Source organism: Cydia fagiglandana, chromosome 11 (genome assembly GCF_963556715.1).
Source record: "Cydia fagiglandana chromosome 11, ilCydFagi1.1, whole genome shotgun sequence".
NCBI classification, from domain to species: Eukaryota; Metazoa; Arthropoda; class Insecta; order Lepidoptera; family Tortricidae; genus Cydia; species Cydia fagiglandana.
In genome coordinates, this window is record NC_085942.1 from 10,752,066 (window position 1) to 10,770,554 (window position 18,489).

An 18,489-nucleotide genomic window follows, 5' to 3' on the forward strand; every position below is an offset into this window, starting at 1 on the left:
ATTCATATTCAGTATGATGCCACACCTGGATCATTAAAAAGGGTAGGATAAAGAAACACATATTTATAATAACTTTTTTATTGTACTTCAGCTTCTGTTAGCAGCATGTTAGGGATACCTTTTGTGATTGGGAATTGTCTGCCTGATTCCGGGCAAGTCAGGTGACCTTCTTCCACTTCAATTTCTAGTAAAACTCGATGAGCTTTCTTTAAAAACTCTTGGTCCCCCTCTGTATTTTCTAGTGTTTTAGGTAACCCTTCACTGTGTCCTATACTATCAGCTGCATTCCATAACACTTGCCAATCCAATTTTGGTAATACACGCGACACGAATTCTGGATTAAAATCAACTTCTGTAATCTTAACATCTGTAGCGCTTATAGCAAGTGGATAGCCGGTTGTTACACCTTTCAAGCATTTCGACGTTAACATGTTGTGAGTTATGAGCTTCATTTTGTAATTTGCTGTTCTGAGTGTACTGGTTACAATAATATTTTTGTTTAGATAAATACGGTAATTAAGTTTACAACTTCAATCTCGTATTTTATTCATTAGACTTAATCAAGTAATAATACAAATAATTTGAATAAAAATCCACCTGCTTTTTGCCTCTGCTTCGCCAATTTTGAGATTTGACAATTTTAACTTGACGTCCAATTGACAATTGAAAATTATTTAGATTACATTCTGAATTAACGTTTTGCGAATAAAGTTCAACACTTATTTGGGGTTCAATATTATTTTTTGCGGATTTACCTGATATCAGTAAATATGATCAAAAATTGTATTAAAATAAGTAATCATAAGCTTAATATTTTGTATGTGGTTACGGAATATTTTTATTAAATATAGTGTAACTATCACAAATTTATATGGTTTCTGAACAATCAGTGTAGGATCTAAAGATCGTGCTACACCTTCGTCATTAAGTAAAAGAAAATGCATTAAGATTTTTCTATTTTAAATTCCGATAATATTTATAGTAAATAATTATTGTCAGTGCAATTACGAATATTCTTAAGAACTTATTAAAATTAGCAAGCAATATCCTATTAAATATTATTATTTATCAGCAACTACCAAATTTTATATACTTGGTCAAGCAGATCTTGTCAGTAGAAAAAGGCGGCAAATTTGAAAAATGTAGGCGCGAAGGGATATCATCTCATAGAAAATTTGAATTTCTCGCCTTTTTCTACTGACAAGATTTGCTTGACCGTCTATATTTCAGTTGTACAAAACTACGCTAATGTATTCATAGATTTATAAATGTAATCATTATCTACTCTGTGTTCACTCTTTCTATCTTGATCTGTCATATAACAATGACAGTTCACTTCACCTTCAGTCTGATAGGTAGCGACCAAAAATATCTACGTGTCGTGCAGTTTTTTGGTACTATTGACCCAAAATTAACAGTTTTCTTTTTATTTGTGAATAAACAGTACTTAACCTGATATTATCATGGCAAGTAGTGATCATTCAGCAGATCTCCAGGCAGAAATGAAAACCCCACCAGCATCTTCATCATGTGCTACTGTAAGTCCACAACTAGAAACAGTAGTTACTCAAAGTGGGAACATCCAAGAACTCTGCAAACTCACAAAAGACTTAGCATTGCAGCAATCAACCGTTAAACCGATCCAGGAGCAAAATGTACCTGATACTTCTTCCAAACCATTGTTTACAAACGCAAGGCAAAATAACAATGAAGTGCTGAAAATGTTAAGTCAAGTTGCTGATAAGGTAACTGAAAACACTACGCCAAAAACTACGAAGAAAAAGAATGCAAAGAAAAAGAAAGAAAGGCTGAAAAAGCTGCAAATTGCACAACAAAATGTTACACCACAGCAATCGCAGACGGCACCACCAAGTAATGCTTCGGTTCAAGAATTGTTTACTAGACAGATAGCTCCTATGTATCAAGCGAGCCCATCACACTACCTGGAGAATTTAAGTTATCATCCTCACTTTCAGTACATGTATCAACAACAACCTCATAATGCGGCAAGTGTTCCTAGCTCACCTCTGGCTCAGCTACCTATCTTCAATGCTCATCACCCTGACATGAGACAGGTAGACCCCAATACTCCAAGATATTTGCAAAATGTCATGCAACACCCTTTGCTCAATAAATCATACTCGCTTGACAGTTACCAACAACATCAACAGCAGCAGCTGCAAAGGCAAAGCGTGGGAAATATTACTCCCAACTCGAGTTCCAGACACACACCAAAGTCAGACAACAAACACAGGAGGAGAACAAAAAGCAAAGAGAACAACCAGAATAGTGATAAAAGGTTTGGACTTTACATGACTCTTAGTGACGTGGAAATGGGCCTAAAGAGCAAACAATTAATTGAAGGAGTTGTGAGGATCAATCCTAAACAGTTTACACATGCTTATGTATCAAGTAAGGATAGAGATGAGCAAGACATTCTTATAGAGGGGATTAAAGATAGAAACAGAGCTTTGGAAGGTGACATTGTGGTTGTAGAAATTATCACAGACAGCAGTAGTGATGAGGCTGATATAGAAAACAAAAAAAATGATGCTGTTGATGAAATGAATGAATCTGGAGATCTACTCTTAGATGATGTCAGCAAAAATGCTGACAAAGATGGTAATGATACTCAGACAAGTTTTGAGGATGTAAATGAAGATGATGAGGATGCCAAAAATAATACTGATTTGACTCCAAAACTAGACAAAAAACAGAAGAGAGGAAGAGTAGTGTATTTAAAAGAAAAAGTGCACAACCGCACATGTATTGGAGTATTGAAACTTATGCCAGATAAGAATAGACAAAAGGCCTTATTCGTGCCTCGCGATCACAGGATCCCACGCCTCAATATTCCCTTTACAAGTTGGCCCGATAATTTTTATAAAGAGGCTAAAAGCTTTGAAAATACTTTGTTCTTAGCCAAGATAATGGACTGGTTTGATTCAAGATTTGCTAATGGGAAAATTATAAAAAATATTGGCCAGTCTGGGGACATGGTTACAGAAACCACAGCTATTTTGGCACAAAATGACTTGGATGTAACTCCATTTGGGCAGAAATATAGCCACTTGTACCCGAGACTTGATTATGTTATACCAGAAGATGAAATAAAGTTGAGAGAGGACTGCAGAAAACTCTGCATTTTCAGCATAGATCCATCAAATTGCCGTGATATTGATGATGCTGTGTCTTGTAGAAAACTTGACAATGGGAATTATGAGATTGGTGTACACATATCAGATGTGTCCCATTTTTTGACCGAAGGCACAGAGCTGGATGAGAAAGTAGCAGAAAAAGCCACAACCATTTATTTAGTAGAAAAAGCTTACCACATGCTACCAGATGAGCTGTGTATGCTTTGCTCCCTGTTTCCAGGGGTCGACAAGTTAGCGTTTTCCGTCTTTTGGGAAATAACTGACAATGCTGAAGTTCTTAGTCATAGATTTGCTAAAACTGTGATTCATTCCTGTAGTCAATTGGCCTATGAACATGCTCAAGCTATACTTGAAGGAAATGAGGATGAATCTGATTTTCCAGAGATATACAACGGCTTCCAATATAAAGATGTTAGAGATACAATTAAAATATTAGGCAAAATTGGTGCCAAATTTAGGCGGGGCCGTTTCGAAAATGGTGCTCTACGTATTGATCAACCAAAGGTTGCTTTTCATTTACACCCATTTAATGGGCTGCCAAAATCATTTTGGATTTATGAATCTAAAGAGAGTCATCAGCTTATTGAAGAGTTCATGTTACTAGCTAACATGACTGTTGCTGAGAGAATATACAAGGATCATCCGAGGCTAGCATTTTTAAGGTGTCATCCTCCCCCAAGTGGATACATGATGAAACAGTTAGCTAAAGCATTGAAGCCAATGGGAATTGATTTGGAAATTGATTCAGCAGGGAGTCTGCAGCGCTCTATATTGCCATATGTAGGTGCAGAGAATGAAGATAGAGGCAGAGCTATGGTGCTGAGCATGCTTTGTGCCAAGCCTATGGCGAGAGCAAAGTACTTTTGCGCTGATGGGGTTGATGATGATGATTTTCACCATTACGCTCTGAATGTACCTCTCTATACACATTTTACTAGCCCTATTCGGCGATATGCAGACATCATGGTGCACAGGTAACTTAAAATATTACTTCCAAAAGTTTGTTAATATGGTTACTATCTTGGAAAACTATGTTTTCTGAATTTTTCGATAGGTCAGTGGGTTTGTCGTCCTTAAGGGCGATTTTTATTAACAATATATCTAACAACCTGCAATAAGTAATATAACAGGACACATGCAAAGATTTCTTTTTTCATCAACTAAATGGTTTGTCTGATGTTAAGCAGACAATACATGCAACAGTATACGCATTTGTTATATAGTTCATCGTCATCATTTTTAGCCTCTTGTCACCCACTGTTGATCATATGTCTCTCTTTGGCTACGCCATTTATCTTGGTTATCACCAAGTCACATCCGGAAGGTATAATACTCATAACTCATAATAAAGCTTTTGAAATAACTAATTTGCTAAAAAGCAAATTAGTCTAATGGGTGTAATGAGACTAATGATTTTCAAGCGAAGAAGTAATCACATCATTAGTAAGTTGAGTTACTTAATTATTGTACTTTAAACTTGACCTGTGTTCAATTTTTTTTTGTGTTCAATAATTTTTTTTTTTTAATTTCAGACTACTAACAGCCAGTCTCAAAAACAGTGGATCTCCAGAATGGGAAGTAGATAAAGTCCGTATGATAGCAGCGCAGTGCAACAAACAGAAATACAATGCCAAGAAGGCCGGCGAGATGTCCACTGAGTTGTACACGCTCAAGTACATTGAGATGCACTCACCGATGGTGACAGAAGGGGTTGTGGTGGAGGTTCGGGAGAAATACATAGATGTCATCATCGTCGCTATGGGGCTTAACAGGAGGGTTTACTTCAATCCTGTAAGTTAAACCCCTTTTTCATAAAACTCAAACTGTTATATTATTTTATTTCTATAACAAAAATAAATATCAAAAAGACGGAGAGAGAAATGATTCGAAACGCTATGCCAGGCGCCTACATTCGGAATTTTGACCCGATTTCCGTACGGATGACATGTGTGATCGAGACGTCGCGATACACATTCACACTGCTGTCTCGCTTGCGCATTTCGTACGGAAACCGGGTAAAAATTCCGTATGGCCGTGGTTACATTTTATAGACGTTTATGAATAATTAACACTTTATTATGATCAGAATGTTGAGATGGTCACAGAAAGTTTACGGCCGAAATAAAGCCAAAATTAAATTAGACAGACATACATAACGCAACTATAATATAATAGTTGACTACGGAACCCTACAACTACTTTCATAAGGCGGAGGGAATATATATCCTACTCGATTTTAAACTTTTTTTCAAAGCGATAGGGCTCAATTTTGCATAATTTCTGACACCTTTATGGTCTTTTTTTCACAGGACTTCCCAGGCGATTTCAAGTGCGTGAAAAACGACGCCGGCGCCAAACTATCTCGAATGGAAGTCCTATGGCACAACGGTAAGGACGCGCCGCCAGACGCTCCTCACATCAAACAAGTCATAGAAGTTTTCTCCATCGTCAAGATTGAAATGCACAAAGGCAACGAAATGGTCAAAGTTGAAACGAGGCTTGTGAAACCGGAAGTTAGCGTGGAAAATTGATTTTCTAAATCCCCAAGCAAAGCTGCCTGGGCTATAACCGCGAAAATCGAGGTTCGCATATTGCGGGGATTTTTCTCTGTCACTCTAATTACGCCTTCATTGGAGTAAAAGAGAAAGATCCCCGCAATTTACGAATTTCGGTTGTCGCGGTTTCCGCTCTGGTTGCGCGACTTCATTTTCTGCCTCTTTCGCACAGTTAAAGGTGTGTATTGCGCGCGACTTGAAAAGTGTTATGTGACAGACAGACCCAGTTTTACATTTTGAATGACATCCAAAAATTCATTAAATAATTTTATCTGACATGTGAAGTACAACTTATTATAGGTATGTGATCTTATCTGTTGTAAACTAGTAACATTTTAATCCAAAACCTTCTTAGTTTAAATTGTTGTTTAAATTGACTCTGATGTGCAAACATCAGTATTGACTGTTTTAGAATAGTATAATTAGGTTGGACCTTTTTATTTTCTCTTAAGAGAGAATGAAATTGCATTGTGATCTAGATGCACAGGTAACTAAAAATGTGGTATTCCACCTGTCCAATTTATTTTTCCAATATGTCTTGCGTCTCATATTTTGCTTAGTGAGAGAGTGTGACGCACAGATATTATTGGACCCATATATTGGACATGGAATACCACCCTAAGCTAAGATTTCAACTATTTTGTAACATTTATTGTATTATTTTATAATTAAGGATTTTACTGTCATGAAATTAGGAGTGTCTTGTAAGATACAATAATTGCCAGTGTGGCATGCCGGTATTTATATTTATTATGAATGAAATTGTTTTGATTTTTTTTATCGGCTTGTATTTGTTCTGTATATGAATTCGTTTTATTTTATTTGAATTTTTTTTTTTTATTACGAATGGGCTTACTCATGGCCACAGACTAGCCGAGGCGTAGACGTGGCCTACGATGGAGCGAGCTCGCCCAGAAGGTGCCTGTTCACTCTTGATTTGAAGGTTGCCGGGTTATTGGTTTATTGAGTCGACTGCAGTGCGCGCCATCTGCGTGTGACTATTGGAACTAAATACTGAAACATGGGTTATGTTATGTCTTTGCAATTAACACATTCACTGCCCCCGACGCACATGTGCGTCCACCGCCATATAAGTTTGTTCCTAGGCCACGCCCCCTGGCAGTGAATGTTAAGTTTAGAAGCAGAAAAGCTAGTACGGAATTATCTTGTAGACGGATTTGGCCGCACTGACCTTAACAAGCAATTCTTTATGGTGATATGTAATTTAAAGTAAGGGCGCTAAGCACGAAGAATTTCGTATACCGACCTGCCATTTCCTATCTCTATCGCACGCGCATAATTGTATAGCTGTTTCGTTCGCACAGCGGTATTGACCGGCGCACCTGGGCGGCACAGCAATATGATTACGCGCGTGCAATAGAGATAGGAAATGGCGGGTCATTGTACGAAGTTTTACTTGCTGAGCGTCCTTACTTTACCATGACCATATTGAATTGAACGAGTGAAGTGTTTGCCTTGCAAAGAACGTTATTTTTTTATTATTGTCATAAATTACCCGTCAACATATACAATAGTAAAAGTTTGTGTCTAGTGAAATATCTCTTGTAACTTGCAGTAGTTTCTGATTCTCTTCAATAGGTATTAATTGTTTTATTTACAAACATCAGAACAAAATGCTATGATTAAAAATTATGTGTTTGGGAAAAATTTGTACCTACTTATTAAATTAAAAGAACTTTCGCTGCAAAATGAAGGCACGATCGTACATACCCAAAGGCACAATTTAAATCGTAGTACTATAATGGTATTTATTTGTACATGGTGAAACTAATAGCAAGGATATGCGCGGGCTACCTGCGTCAGCATTGTATAAATTATATAATAACACTATGCGTTCTGTATGCTGGGCCCTAAATTAAATCAAGTACCGTCTCTAAGAACCGCTTTAGGTACTCTAGCTTTCACTGAACCACAGAATAAATAATAGTACTAGGTACAGAAGACTCACTCCCTAACAAAACGCGTCTGTTACGATCAGCACAGATATGGCCGCTAGGTGGCGACAGCGCCACGCGCGTCTTATTGCAAATTCCAAAATTGGGGCCGAACAGATGTATTTTTAGCTACCTGTAGCAAAGTGACAAAATCGCGGAGTGAGCCACGCCTGACTGAACTCCCTGTCTGAGAGCCTACCGCGAACACCGAAGCAATTGCGGGCATCTTTGTCTGTCACCCTAATTACTCCTTAATTGGAGTAATAAAAGATAAATATGCCTGATTGCCCGCAATTTGCGAATTTCGGTATTCGCGTTAGATAATAGCTGTTTGAGTTCCGCATCATGTTTTTTGAACGGTTGCAGCGCCATCTGCGTTAAGCTTTGCGCGTTTATCTTCGTTGCTCAATAGTAGTTTTATATTTATGTAACCTTGACTACGCAAACTGTTTGGATAGTATTCAATTTTTCTAATTGTTTATAATGTTTTGGTCGGTAGTCTTGCCTTTTCTTAGACATTAACCATCTCTGGGTTAAGTTTAAATGCTCAAACCGTACTTTTGTAACTTCTTTCATTAATGATGTAGACAAATCAATACATTTTTGAGAATTTTTGGTTATTTTATTTTAAACCCTGCCTTGTACCTTGTATACAATAAAAACTTGCAAGGTTTTTTTTTACTTGGGTGCATATCTATAATATGCACATGCGAATATCGTTGACCTATGACTAAAAAGTGGTCTGATAAACAGATTGCGGGTAGTTAAAAAAACCGGGCAAGTGCGAGTCGGACTCGCGCACGAAGGGTTCCGTACCATAAAGCAACAAAAAAATCGGAAAAAAATGCAAAAAGGAAACGATCACCCATCCAAGTACTGACCACGCCCGACGTTGCTTAACTTTAGTCAAAAATCACGTTTGCTGTATGGGAGTTGGGAGCCCCACTTAAATCTTTATTTTATTCTGTTTTTAGTATTTGTTGTTATAGCGGCAACAGAAATACATCATCTGTGAAAATTTCTACTGTCTAGCTATCACGGTTCGTGAGATACAGCCTGGTGACAGACAGACGGACGGACAGCGAAGTCTTAGTAATAGGGTCCCGTTTTACCCTTTGATCCCTTTGACCCGGATCCCTAAAAATCATGACTGTTCCGATGAGCATACGAGCCATACGGCCTACTTCCGGAATGTGACGTTGTACGCGAACGGAATTTTTTAAATAGTATTCCATAATTACATCCGTTGATATAATAATTCATACATAATACATTAAACTATGTAGGAACTAGCTGTTGCCCGCGACTTCGTCCGCGTGGAATCTTTATCTTAAACATTTTACATCTTTAGTAAGTACCTATAATTTTCATATCCAAGCAATGTTGAAATTAAGTACTTTTCTTTTTTAGCAAGTTGTATGAAGTTTTAAGTCAAGTGAATTTTGATGTTGGTTGCTGAAATTACTTTTCTTGTATTCTCATAATAGGTACCTATTATGAGAATATGCCCTTATACAAAGATTCAAGTTCCGCACTCACAAAATATTTGATTTCCATACAAACTTTCAACCCTTTTCTCACCACCTTGGGGGATGATTTACAAAAATGCTTGAATTAGTTTTCTTGTATTTTAATTTAATACCTTTTTACAAAGTTTCAAGTTCCTAGCTTAAAATAAAATTTGCACCCGAAGACGAACTTTCATCCCCTTTTTAACCCCCTTAGGGGTTGAATTTCCAAAAACGTTGCAAACACTTTTTTTGAAATCGGCTATTATGCCTTTCTAAGAAGTTTCAAAGCATTTGTAATGGATTTAAATTTTTAACCCCTTTTTAACCCTGTTAGGGGATGAATTTTACAAAACGCTGAAATTACTTTTCCTGTCTTCTAATAATATCCCTAAATACAAAGATTCAACTCCACCACTAGAAATTTTTTTTGATATCCATACAAACTTTCAACCCCTTTTTCACCACCATAGGGGATGAATTTTCAAAAACGCTGAAATTAGTTTTCTTGTATTGTAATAATATATCTTTTTACGAAGTTTCAAATTCCTAGCTCAAAATAAAACTTTAACCCCATACAAACTTTCATCCCCTTTTTAACCCTATTAGGGGATGAATTTTACAAAACGCTGAAATCACTTTTATTGTCTTCTAATAATATTTCTAAATACAAAGATTCAAGTCCCGCGCTCGAAAATTTTTTTGATATCCATACAAATTTTCAACCCTTTTTTCACCACCTTGGGGGATGAATTTTCTAAAACGCTGAAATTAGTTTTCTTGTATTTGAATTTGATACGTTTTTACAAAATTTCAAGTTCCTAGCTTAAAATAAAATTTGCACCCGAAAACGAACTTTCATCCCCTTTTTAACCCCCTTAGGGGTTGAATTTCCAAAAACGATGCAATCACTTTTTTTGTAATCGGCTATTATGCCTTTCTAAGAAGTTTCAAAGTATTTGTAATGGATTAAAATTTTCACCCCCTTTTAAACCCTGTTAGGGGATGAATTTTACAAAACGCTGAAATTACTTTTCTTGTCTTCTAATAATATCTCTAAATACAAAGATTCAACTCCACCACTCGAAAATTTTTTTGATATCCATACAAACTTTCAACCCCTTTTTCACCACCATAGGGGATGAATTTTCAAAAACGCTGAAATTAGTTTTCTTGTATTTTAATAATATATCTTTTTACAAAGTTTCAAATTCCTAGCTTAAAAAAAGACTTTAACCCCATACAAACTTTCATCCCCTTTTTAACCCTCTTAGGGGTTGAATTTCTCAAAATCGCTTCTTATCTCTTGTACACTTTAAAAATGCAATCTGGTGTGCAAATTTCAACTTTCTGGCTTTTGTAGTTTCGGCTCTGCGTTGATGAATCAGTCAGTCAGTCAGTCAGTCAGGACACTTGCATTTATATATATAGATAGATAGATAGATTTACACATTTAAACCAATCAGTCAATATTAGGTATAAATCAGTAAGACAAGTTTCATAGTTTTGAAACGCTCCTTTGTTGGTTTGCAGCTGGTGACATGTCAATTGTCAAATTCCTTTGCTAGAAAAAAAAAATACCGCGCTTTTGTGTTTTGTGAATTTTCAATGTATTTGTGATAAAAATTAACACAATTAGTATGGAAAACAAGCTAGTTGTTGACAGTATATTTCACTCCAAAAAATATAATAGTTTAACAGCATTAGTGAGTCAACTGCACAGTCTGTTGTACAAAAATTTACAAACATCGGATACAATTGCTGCGGATCTCCTAGATGCCGATTTTATAGAGGAAATCAGGACTATAACCAGACAAAGTAATGTAGAAGTACACTTTGGGACCACACTGAGGGAGCTAAAATGTGTTATAACTGATGAAACAGCTTTTAGAGACCATACAGTTTTCATACGTTATGAAGGCCCAAAAAAGTTGTGTGTCATTGATGCGTCTATACCACATTCAGAATTGCAAGACAAAGAATATAAAAGTATTAAAGACATTGTTAAAGCTTTTGAAGAACACGTAAATGCGCTATCCGGTTATTTTTATGAACTGGAACGCATTGACAGATACTGCACTGTTATGGAACCTGCTAAGCCATCGTTTAGAGATGATTTTAGAAGAATAATGCTAGGTGAAATGATTGCATACAGTAATAGTTCCATTAACCCTTATCTTGGCATCGTAACACCCGTGATACATGGAACTTAAAAAAATCTAGCAGGTTCACTTTATTACCTAACACAATAATTCTGCCATCAATATGTCGAGCTACCCTCCTTACTTATAGAAAAAAATAATTGACATGAGTGTCATTGTAAATTAATTAGTAATAAGCAACATGGCGCCGCGGAAACAATAGATTTCGGTTCGTACTGGAAGTTTCGCATTTATTTCTTATGTTAGTATATATTTTTCCATAATCTACATTTTTATATGTTTACTGTCTCTTAGTGTATACATATTTACAATGCCTTCGAATTTAAAAACATTTAGTACACAGAACCTTACATGAAACTGATATGTATTATATTTGATACACTGCCAAGAACTCAGAAATCTACATATCGAAAGGATTGTATTACATTTAATACATTGCCAAGTTATCGTCAAAATATTTTTAAATATTTTTTTTATTTTTGTGGGGTTATAAAACATGCTTAAATTATTTAATATTAGTTGTCGTATTATTTAGTTAATAAACTTTGATTTTTTTAAGTACTAGATGTTATTTAACTATATATTCGTACGCTGTAGCATTATTGCTACGCCGTAGCCCGTAGCACGAAAAAATATGTGTATGGCAAAAAATGGCCCCAAAGTAAAAAAAATGTATTTTTTTTTAATTTTAATTATTTGTTTACTTTTCATATTTTACTCAACTTATTGCTGACGACTTTTTTGAAACTTTACGGGATCTAATTTTCCGCCCATGTGATCAGGTATTCGTAGATATAATTTATTTTTACAGGTTTAATAGTCATCTGATGCTTTAGATTGCGTTTAATTAGCAGTAAATGCTAATTTCTGTTGCATTACATGTTTTATTTTTATTTAAATCTTCATTTTTCTTCTAAAAAGTAGGTAACTATTTTGTCGAGTTATTGGCATTGTATCAAATATGATACATATGATTTTCCGAAACTGGAAAATCCTGGATTTTTTTTCTTATTTTTTAATAGTCTAGTATGCTCAATAGGTGACAAAAAACTAAAAAAATGTTTATATTTAAGATATTTTGAGCCTTGCCAAGATAAGGGTTAAGTACATACAATAACTATATTTCCTTGTATCTTAAAAGTCAGTGGCTCTTACCGACAAAATTTTAATAAGAATAACCCTTTACTACTAAGTATATTTACTATCCGAAAGTAACTCTGTCTGTCCTGTCTGCCATTTCTTCGACTACTAAAACAATTTAGATGAAATTTGGTATGGAGAAGTCTGAGGCCCAGGAAAGGAAATAGGATAGATTTTATACTTTTTAAAGTATAGATTTATACAACTAAATTAGCTCAGTAAAATGTGGTGCTCATAAATATCTGAACACCTCTATTTTCAATGTGTTTGTGTGTGTTCAGTTATTTTTGAGCACCTTGGCCACTCTGATATATCTGATGGTCACTGTATAATTGGTAAAATTATTGTATTTGAAGGGATGCTCATGTTTGCCAGATGACAGGACTTGGCTGCATGTAGAAGTGACCTCCAAGGGCTGCGCAGCAAACATTCACCTGCTGGGTCACTCTGAGCATTGGCATGACAAGTTACAAGCTGGTCTGCTTAACTGGGACCATGACAAGGATATTGTGGAAAATATTACAACTATGTTTGGTAAGAAAGAAACTTTGTAAGTTTGTACCTACATGATGTTTTAACTCACAACTGAAGTAAATTAATTGTGTATCAGGCAGAAATGTTATTAAGCTTAGAAATAAATTAATAGAGAGAAAAACTTTTTTCTATTATTTTTATAAATTTAATAGTTTATGTGACCTACTATTGCTTTCAGACAATCCAAGTAATATAAATATACAGTCACATCTAAAAATATTGATACTAAAGTGCCAAAAGTATATAAGTATGGACAAAAGGTTGTGGATAATGTGGATACATATTTTTAGCACTTAGTCTGTATCAATATTTTTAGACGTGACTGTATTCCTAGGTATGTTCTACTTATCAAATCGTTTTTATTTCAGATATAGCAAGTTTTCCTGCTAGGGATAAATCTCCAACCACAACTAAAGGTTCAGAGAATTCACCTGAAGAAGTTGTTTGCAACATTTGTCTCTGCTCAGAATTACCTGAGGTACCAGGTGTTCCTCAGCCGTTATGTCTGAATCCACAGTGTGTAGTTTATTTCCACAGGAGTTGCCTATTCCAGGTAATTTTAAATGAAAATATAAATAGCTTAAAAATTGGGGTTCTCAAACTTCCTGTAGTGCAGCTTCCTCGGAAACGACGATACCAGCACGTAGCTTATAATCTAGAGTAGCGGTTCTCAAACTATTGGTGACGGAACCCTTTTGGCAAGCGAAATATTTGATGGAGCCCCAAATTAAAAAATTTCGTTCATCACTGTGGACCAGATATACCTATATGTAGAAGAGCTGTTTTTTTTTTCTTTATTATTACAAGTATTTTCGCGGAGCCCCAATAGAGGCTTTGCAGAACCCTAGGTTTCCGCGGAACACACATTGAGAATGGCTGATCTAGAGTATCTAGACATTAAGTAAGCTTACTGGCCCCTGACGCCGCGCCAGGACATCGCGACGCACAGTTTGCGAACCCCTGGACTTAAAATTGTGTTTGTCTATAGTTCAGCTGTCTATGAGTTTTTTTTTCCTTTTTCCAGTGGTTAGTTGCCTGTTCTGGTGGACGTCCGCCGGTGTTTGGAGTAGCTACTGGCAGCTGTCCCACATGCTTACATCCAACAACTTGTAATGAAAATGATACTTAAATAAATAACTATAAATACGATTATTCTTTAGTGCAAGTCAGAGCCATAAACTACCTAAACCTACCTGTAAAATAAATACAGTCATTTCCATTGTTTTTCTACACGTGTCACTAGTTTCCTTTAATTTCTTTACCTACCCTCATAGCTAGTAGGCACACCCGACACAGTCACCTAATGGTTTTGGGGCAACAGTATCACATGCGCGTTGTCGACTGCTCAAGCATAAATCATGAATAGTAAATAACAAAGGATCAAGAAAGTACTTTATCATAAGAATAATTTATGTTACCTAGTAACAACAACACTAACCATCAATGGACCTTACCACTTTGTAATAAGGTTTAGGAAATGGTAAAGGCACAATGCATTATCACGTCGGGTCATTATTGTTACTTATCTAAATAAATAAAGTACCTACTCGTTATTTTCAAATTAGAAGTTTTTATGTTGATCCTGATAGAAAAGTTTGTAATTCATTGTTAATGATAATGACCAAGCCAGATAAGTGAAAAAGTTTTTTTTGCAATTTACTACTTCAAAGTGCAGGAGAAATCATGTAAGTCCGTAGTTTAAATCAATATTTTAAGAAATTGCTAATTATTATTTTAAATTATTAATCCGTCGATATTTGAAAAATGAATGGGGATTGGTGGCCCGGTAAGGCGCGAATTCGAGCTGTTCGAGTCTCGCTTGGGGAGGTGAATACTTTATTTTTAAGAATTAATTTCATCTGTAGGTAGGTACTGTATTAAATTTAGGCCAGGGAATCAATAAAACTCAATAATTTACTTTTTAATTATATTAAAAATTACGTAGACATAATATTTTGTGGTTACATAGAATAATTCAGTATAAACAATGTTTTGAAATGCACCAGCTGTTAAGTTTTGTGATCGCCGATAAAACATTTTACTTAAATCAAATATAGCAATTTGCGGTGGCATTATTGCTTTAACCACAGAGCCTACTTCATCTCATTAAACAAAAAACATAAGCAGGTATTTTAGTAGGTATACAAAAGGTGTTTTTGCAAACAAGTTAGGTTTTACATGACAATGCAGTTACAATTATACATATGATCAGATGGGACAAGTACGCCTACTTGGAAATACAGGCGTAGTTGAGGTTTAGAAGCACTTCTGCTGCGCCATACTTCTTTATATAATGTGTGCCCATACAGAATTAAAACAGCTTCAAACAAAGGTGCTGGCTGAGAATCAACTGATGCACTGATGCTCTGTAATTTTAGTCTTCTGTGGTAGAAGTGCGTCTAGGCCTCATTATTTGTTTACTATCCTTGTAAATTTTGTGTACGCGTGTATCCCAACTGATTGACCTTAGAATTATATCTACATAATTCCACAACATTTACAGAATGACTTGCATTTGAACTTCATGTGTAACTGCGATTGTCATGTAAAAGTGTTAGAATTTACCATCTTACAGTAAGTTCATGACAAGGGCACAGTGTCAATAGTGCGGTGAGTCAAGCTAGTGCTGGAGCCTGGTGCTTCTCCGCTTTGAGGTCCTGTCTCACGGCAAATGTTCTGCAACAAAAATATTTGTTAGTTATTTAATGTCTAATAGTTCATATTCAATGGTCACGACCCTTGGCCTAAATATAAGATATAAAACTGTAGAATAATGCAGATAATGAAAATTACCAATACGAATTCCATTTCAGAGAGTTATAGGATTTTAATAGGAATAATAAAAAAATACTTTTTGGCACTACTCTACCTAGTCTCCATCCATACATGTATTAATCTCTCAATTTAATATTTTATTGTTACCCTATAATATTGTGTTACATCTAATTCTAAGAAAGAGTTTATTACTAGTAAATAAAAAAACCGGGCAAGTGCGAGTCGGACTCGCGCACGAAGGGTTCCGTACCAACAAAAACACATAGCAAAAAAAAAAAACGGTCACCCATCCAAGTACTGACCACGCCCGACGTTGCTTAACTTTGGTCAAAAATCACGTTTGCTGTATGGGAGCCCCACTTAAATCTTTATTTTATTCTGTTTTTAGTATTTGTTGTTATAGCGGCAACAGAAATACATCATCTGTGAAAATTTCAACTGTTTAGCTATCACGGTTCGTGAGATACAACCTGGTGACAGACAGACGGACGGACGGACGGACAGCAAAGTCTTAGTAATAGGGTCCCGTTTTACCCTTTGGGTACGGAACCCTAAAAATTAATAAATAAAGTCCTCAGACATTCCCAAGACCATTATCTGATAATATAAAAGAGAGGCAGAGAAGACCAGGAATTCTGTACAGCATATATTTTTGATTAGATACTTAATATTGTTATGTAAAGAGGACACAGTAAAATTTAAAGGAATATCTATGGAGTTATGTGCAGAGATCAAGTGAGGAATGGTGTGATGAGAGAGAATTGAAGGGGAAAGATGTACCTACTAAATATTGAAAAAAAAAATGATGATGTAATGAAAGAATTATTATTACAAAATGAATCTAAACTGACTTGAAAAAAAAATAGTGAAAAGATGTTTGGCAGGATTATATTAAGTGGCAAACTGGGCTTAGTCTGTCCTCCTGGGAAACTAAGTTATCCAAGATTATATGCAAATAAATTACCTTGACATGTATTTGATTCTTGAGCATTGCAGCACGGAGGATTAACATAGAAGTTCTTCTTTGATATTCTTTCCCCATGGTGAGACTTCTCTCAAAAGTTGTGCTCCTCTGATCAACATCCTTAGCATACAAAATTTTGTTGTGGGAATCTATGCGAGCTTGAATCTGGCCATCCAGGATAAGCTGCATCAGTTCATCTTCGAGTGCAGTCACTGTGCGGTTAAAGGCTGCGGCCATTAAGTGCATGTCAGCTGACAAGTACGGACTGAAGTACTGGATCAGAGCTCGGTTGCGTATTTGCATGTACAAAGAATTCAAATGTGGTGCTAAATACATATCTAACAACAGATTATCCCTTATCTCATCAAGTAACCTTAAGCATGAAGCATACTTGGATTCATAAAATTTAAATATTATGTCACGTAACTGCGGTTCTAGTTCTAAGAATAATTTAAAAGAACTGCTAACTATGACTTGTTTCTGAAGCTCGGAGCGGTCAAATGTAGCCAGTGCACAGAGTCCTCCGTAGATGGCAACATTGTTGCTACTAAGTAGTTCTGGATAGTCACAATGGTCAATACTGGCCGCCAAAAAGTGTTTAGCGGCAGACTTGTACTTTTTCGTAGCCAGTTCTGCTAGTCCAGCAGCGCATTTTAAACGAGTTAAAATGGTTTGGTTCGTATCTTTACCAGGTATTTCACTGAAGTCAGGTGTGCTCTCAGCCTTTGATACATAATTAAGAACATGAGCCCAATTCTGCAAATATACAGACACCTTAACTACATTGAGGCACATCATGATAATGTGTTTTCCACTTGTGCAGTAGTCTCTGGCTCGGGAATAGCACTTCAGTGCACTTGTCAAGTCGCCACAATCCAAGTAATGGTCTCCTAGGTCATCATGCCCTCTCCGGATGCTTTCTTTAATAGAATTTGTTTTATAGTTTTTAAGATCAGTGTCTAATTTCTCCAATTTTATTGCCGCCTTTTTAGTCTTTGATTCAACCCATATGGTATCTAGCACTGGGATGTCCTGAGAGCCCATTTGCACTGCTATATCTGGAAGGCCTGCACTAGCTATGGCGTCTGCTAGTTTCTTGTGTAAAGACTGATAAAGACTTACATTATATGTTGTCATGACGTAGGATATAGCCATTTTGAGAGCTTCTAATCTCAGTGAGGGACAATGATCTGCTACAAACATTAATCTGTACAACTTGGCAAAACCTGTGTAAGCTGAAGCGTAAGTTTCGAGGTCCAAGGTGGGATTTTCAACAACATAACACTCTGATTCATTGTTTTCATTGTCTTCTAGCGGAACATCTACCTGCATAGGCTCTGCGGCGTTCTGTAATTACAACGTTTAATTTTAATACGGATCATGAACGATATTAAGCAAATAAAAGGAGTAAAATAGGTAAAATAAGAAATCTACTCACCATTTCGAACATCTTATAATAAGAGTTATTTACGATAATACGCGAATTCCACTGTCAACGCAGGAAACCAACCTAAAACACAAAGTATTGCTTTGAATCTTTGTCGTCACAGTTCAACGATGGATGCTAATTAAAAGTATAATTATAACCGCACTCACTATTCTAAAACAGTTATTAAACTATTTATCGGCAACAATTAAATACGAAAATACCTTTATCATTACGTTTCTTATTTGCAGCGGCATTTTTCTTTTAATTGAACATTGAAAAGAATCTGTAACGACGCGCATACACGTTCAG

The 18,489-nt window shown here is 36.0% G+C and overlaps 4 protein-coding genes across 5 annotated transcripts in view; 2 read left to right on the forward strand and 2 right to left on the reverse strand.

Moving 5' to 3' along the window:
- Positions 1-621, reverse strand: part of LOC134668991 (multifunctional methyltransferase subunit TRM112-like protein) — a 246,289-nt gene extending 245,668 nt beyond the window's left edge. The window contains exon 1 of the mRNA XM_063526507.1: positions 74-621. Within this exon, the coding sequence (XP_063382577.1) occupies positions 78-452 (375 nt within the window). The 5' untranslated portion in view covers positions 453-621 and the 3' untranslated portion in view covers positions 74-77. The remainder of the gene's footprint in view (positions 1-73) is intronic.
- A 721-nt stretch (positions 622-1,342) lies between these two features.
- Positions 1,343-8,281, forward strand: LOC134668936 (DIS3-like exonuclease 2). The gene is made up of 3 exons (XM_063526441.1): positions 1,343-4,132; positions 4,691-4,949; positions 5,468-8,281. The coding sequence occupies exons 1-3, from the start codon at positions 1,464-1,466 to the stop codon at positions 5,687-5,689; spliced, it is 3,150 nt and encodes a 1,049-aa protein (XP_063382511.1). The 5' UTR covers positions 1,343-1,463; the 3' UTR covers positions 5,690-8,281.
- Positions 8,282-10,725: 2,444 nt separating this feature from the next.
- Positions 10,726-14,154, forward strand: LOC134668977 (E3 ubiquitin-protein ligase Fancl). The gene is made up of 4 exons (XM_063526491.1): positions 10,726-11,312; positions 12,854-13,012; positions 13,381-13,565; positions 14,037-14,154. Exons 1-4 carry the CDS (start codon positions 10,817-10,819, stop codon positions 14,139-14,141), a joined length of 945 nt encoding a protein of 314 aa, XP_063382561.1. The 5' UTR covers positions 10,726-10,816; the 3' UTR covers positions 14,142-14,154.
- A 771-nt stretch (positions 14,155-14,925) lies between these two features.
- On the reverse strand, positions 14,926-18,489 carry LOC134668937 (COP9 signalosome complex subunit 1). Of its 2 annotated transcripts, none has more exons than XM_063526442.1 (4): positions 18,402-18,489; positions 18,190-18,261; positions 16,752-18,098; positions 14,926-15,688 (listed from the first exon to the last, which is right to left on the reverse strand). In XM_063526442.1, exons 2-4 carry the CDS (start codon positions 18,199-18,201, stop codon positions 15,593-15,595), a joined length of 1,455 nt encoding a protein of 484 aa, XP_063382512.1. In that variant the 5' UTR covers positions 18,202-18,261; positions 18,402-18,489; the 3' UTR covers positions 14,926-15,592. The 2 variants fall into 2 exon arrangements, with proteins under 2 accessions (XP_063382512.1, XP_063382513.1); XM_063526443.1 differs by lacking the exon at positions 18,402-18,489 and adding an exon at positions 18,348-18,371.

Excerpts from the sequence above, each read along its gene's own strand:
- LOC134668977 (XM_063526491.1), top strand. The coding sequence starts at position 10,817 with ATGGAAAACAAGCTAGTTGTTGACAGTATATTTCACTCCAAAAAATAT. Across the intron at positions 11,313-12,853 it reads TTTTAGAAGAATAATGCTAG|ATGACAGGACTTGGCTGCAT; the intron begins GTGAAATGATTG and ends CATGTTTGCCAG. Across the intron at positions 13,013-13,380 it reads AAATATTACAACTATGTTTG|ATATAGCAAGTTTTCCTGCT; the intron begins GTAAGAAAGAAA and ends TTTTTATTTCAG.
- LOC134668936 (XM_063526441.1), top strand. The coding sequence starts at position 1,464 with ATGGCAAGTAGTGATCATTCAGCAGATCTCCAGGCAGAAATGAAAACC. Across the intron at positions 4,133-4,690 it reads GCAGACATCATGGTGCACAG|ACTACTAACAGCCAGTCTCA; the intron begins GTAACTTAAAAT and ends TTTTAATTTCAG. Across the intron at positions 4,950-5,467 it reads GGAGGGTTTACTTCAATCCT|GACTTCCCAGGCGATTTCAA; the intron begins GTAAGTTAAACC and ends TTTTTTTCACAG.
- LOC134668937 (XM_063526442.1), bottom strand. Across the intron at positions 15,689-16,751 it reads AGAATCAAATACATGTCAAG|AACATTTGCCGTGAGACAGG; the intron begins GTAATTTATTTG and ends TTTTTGTTGCAG.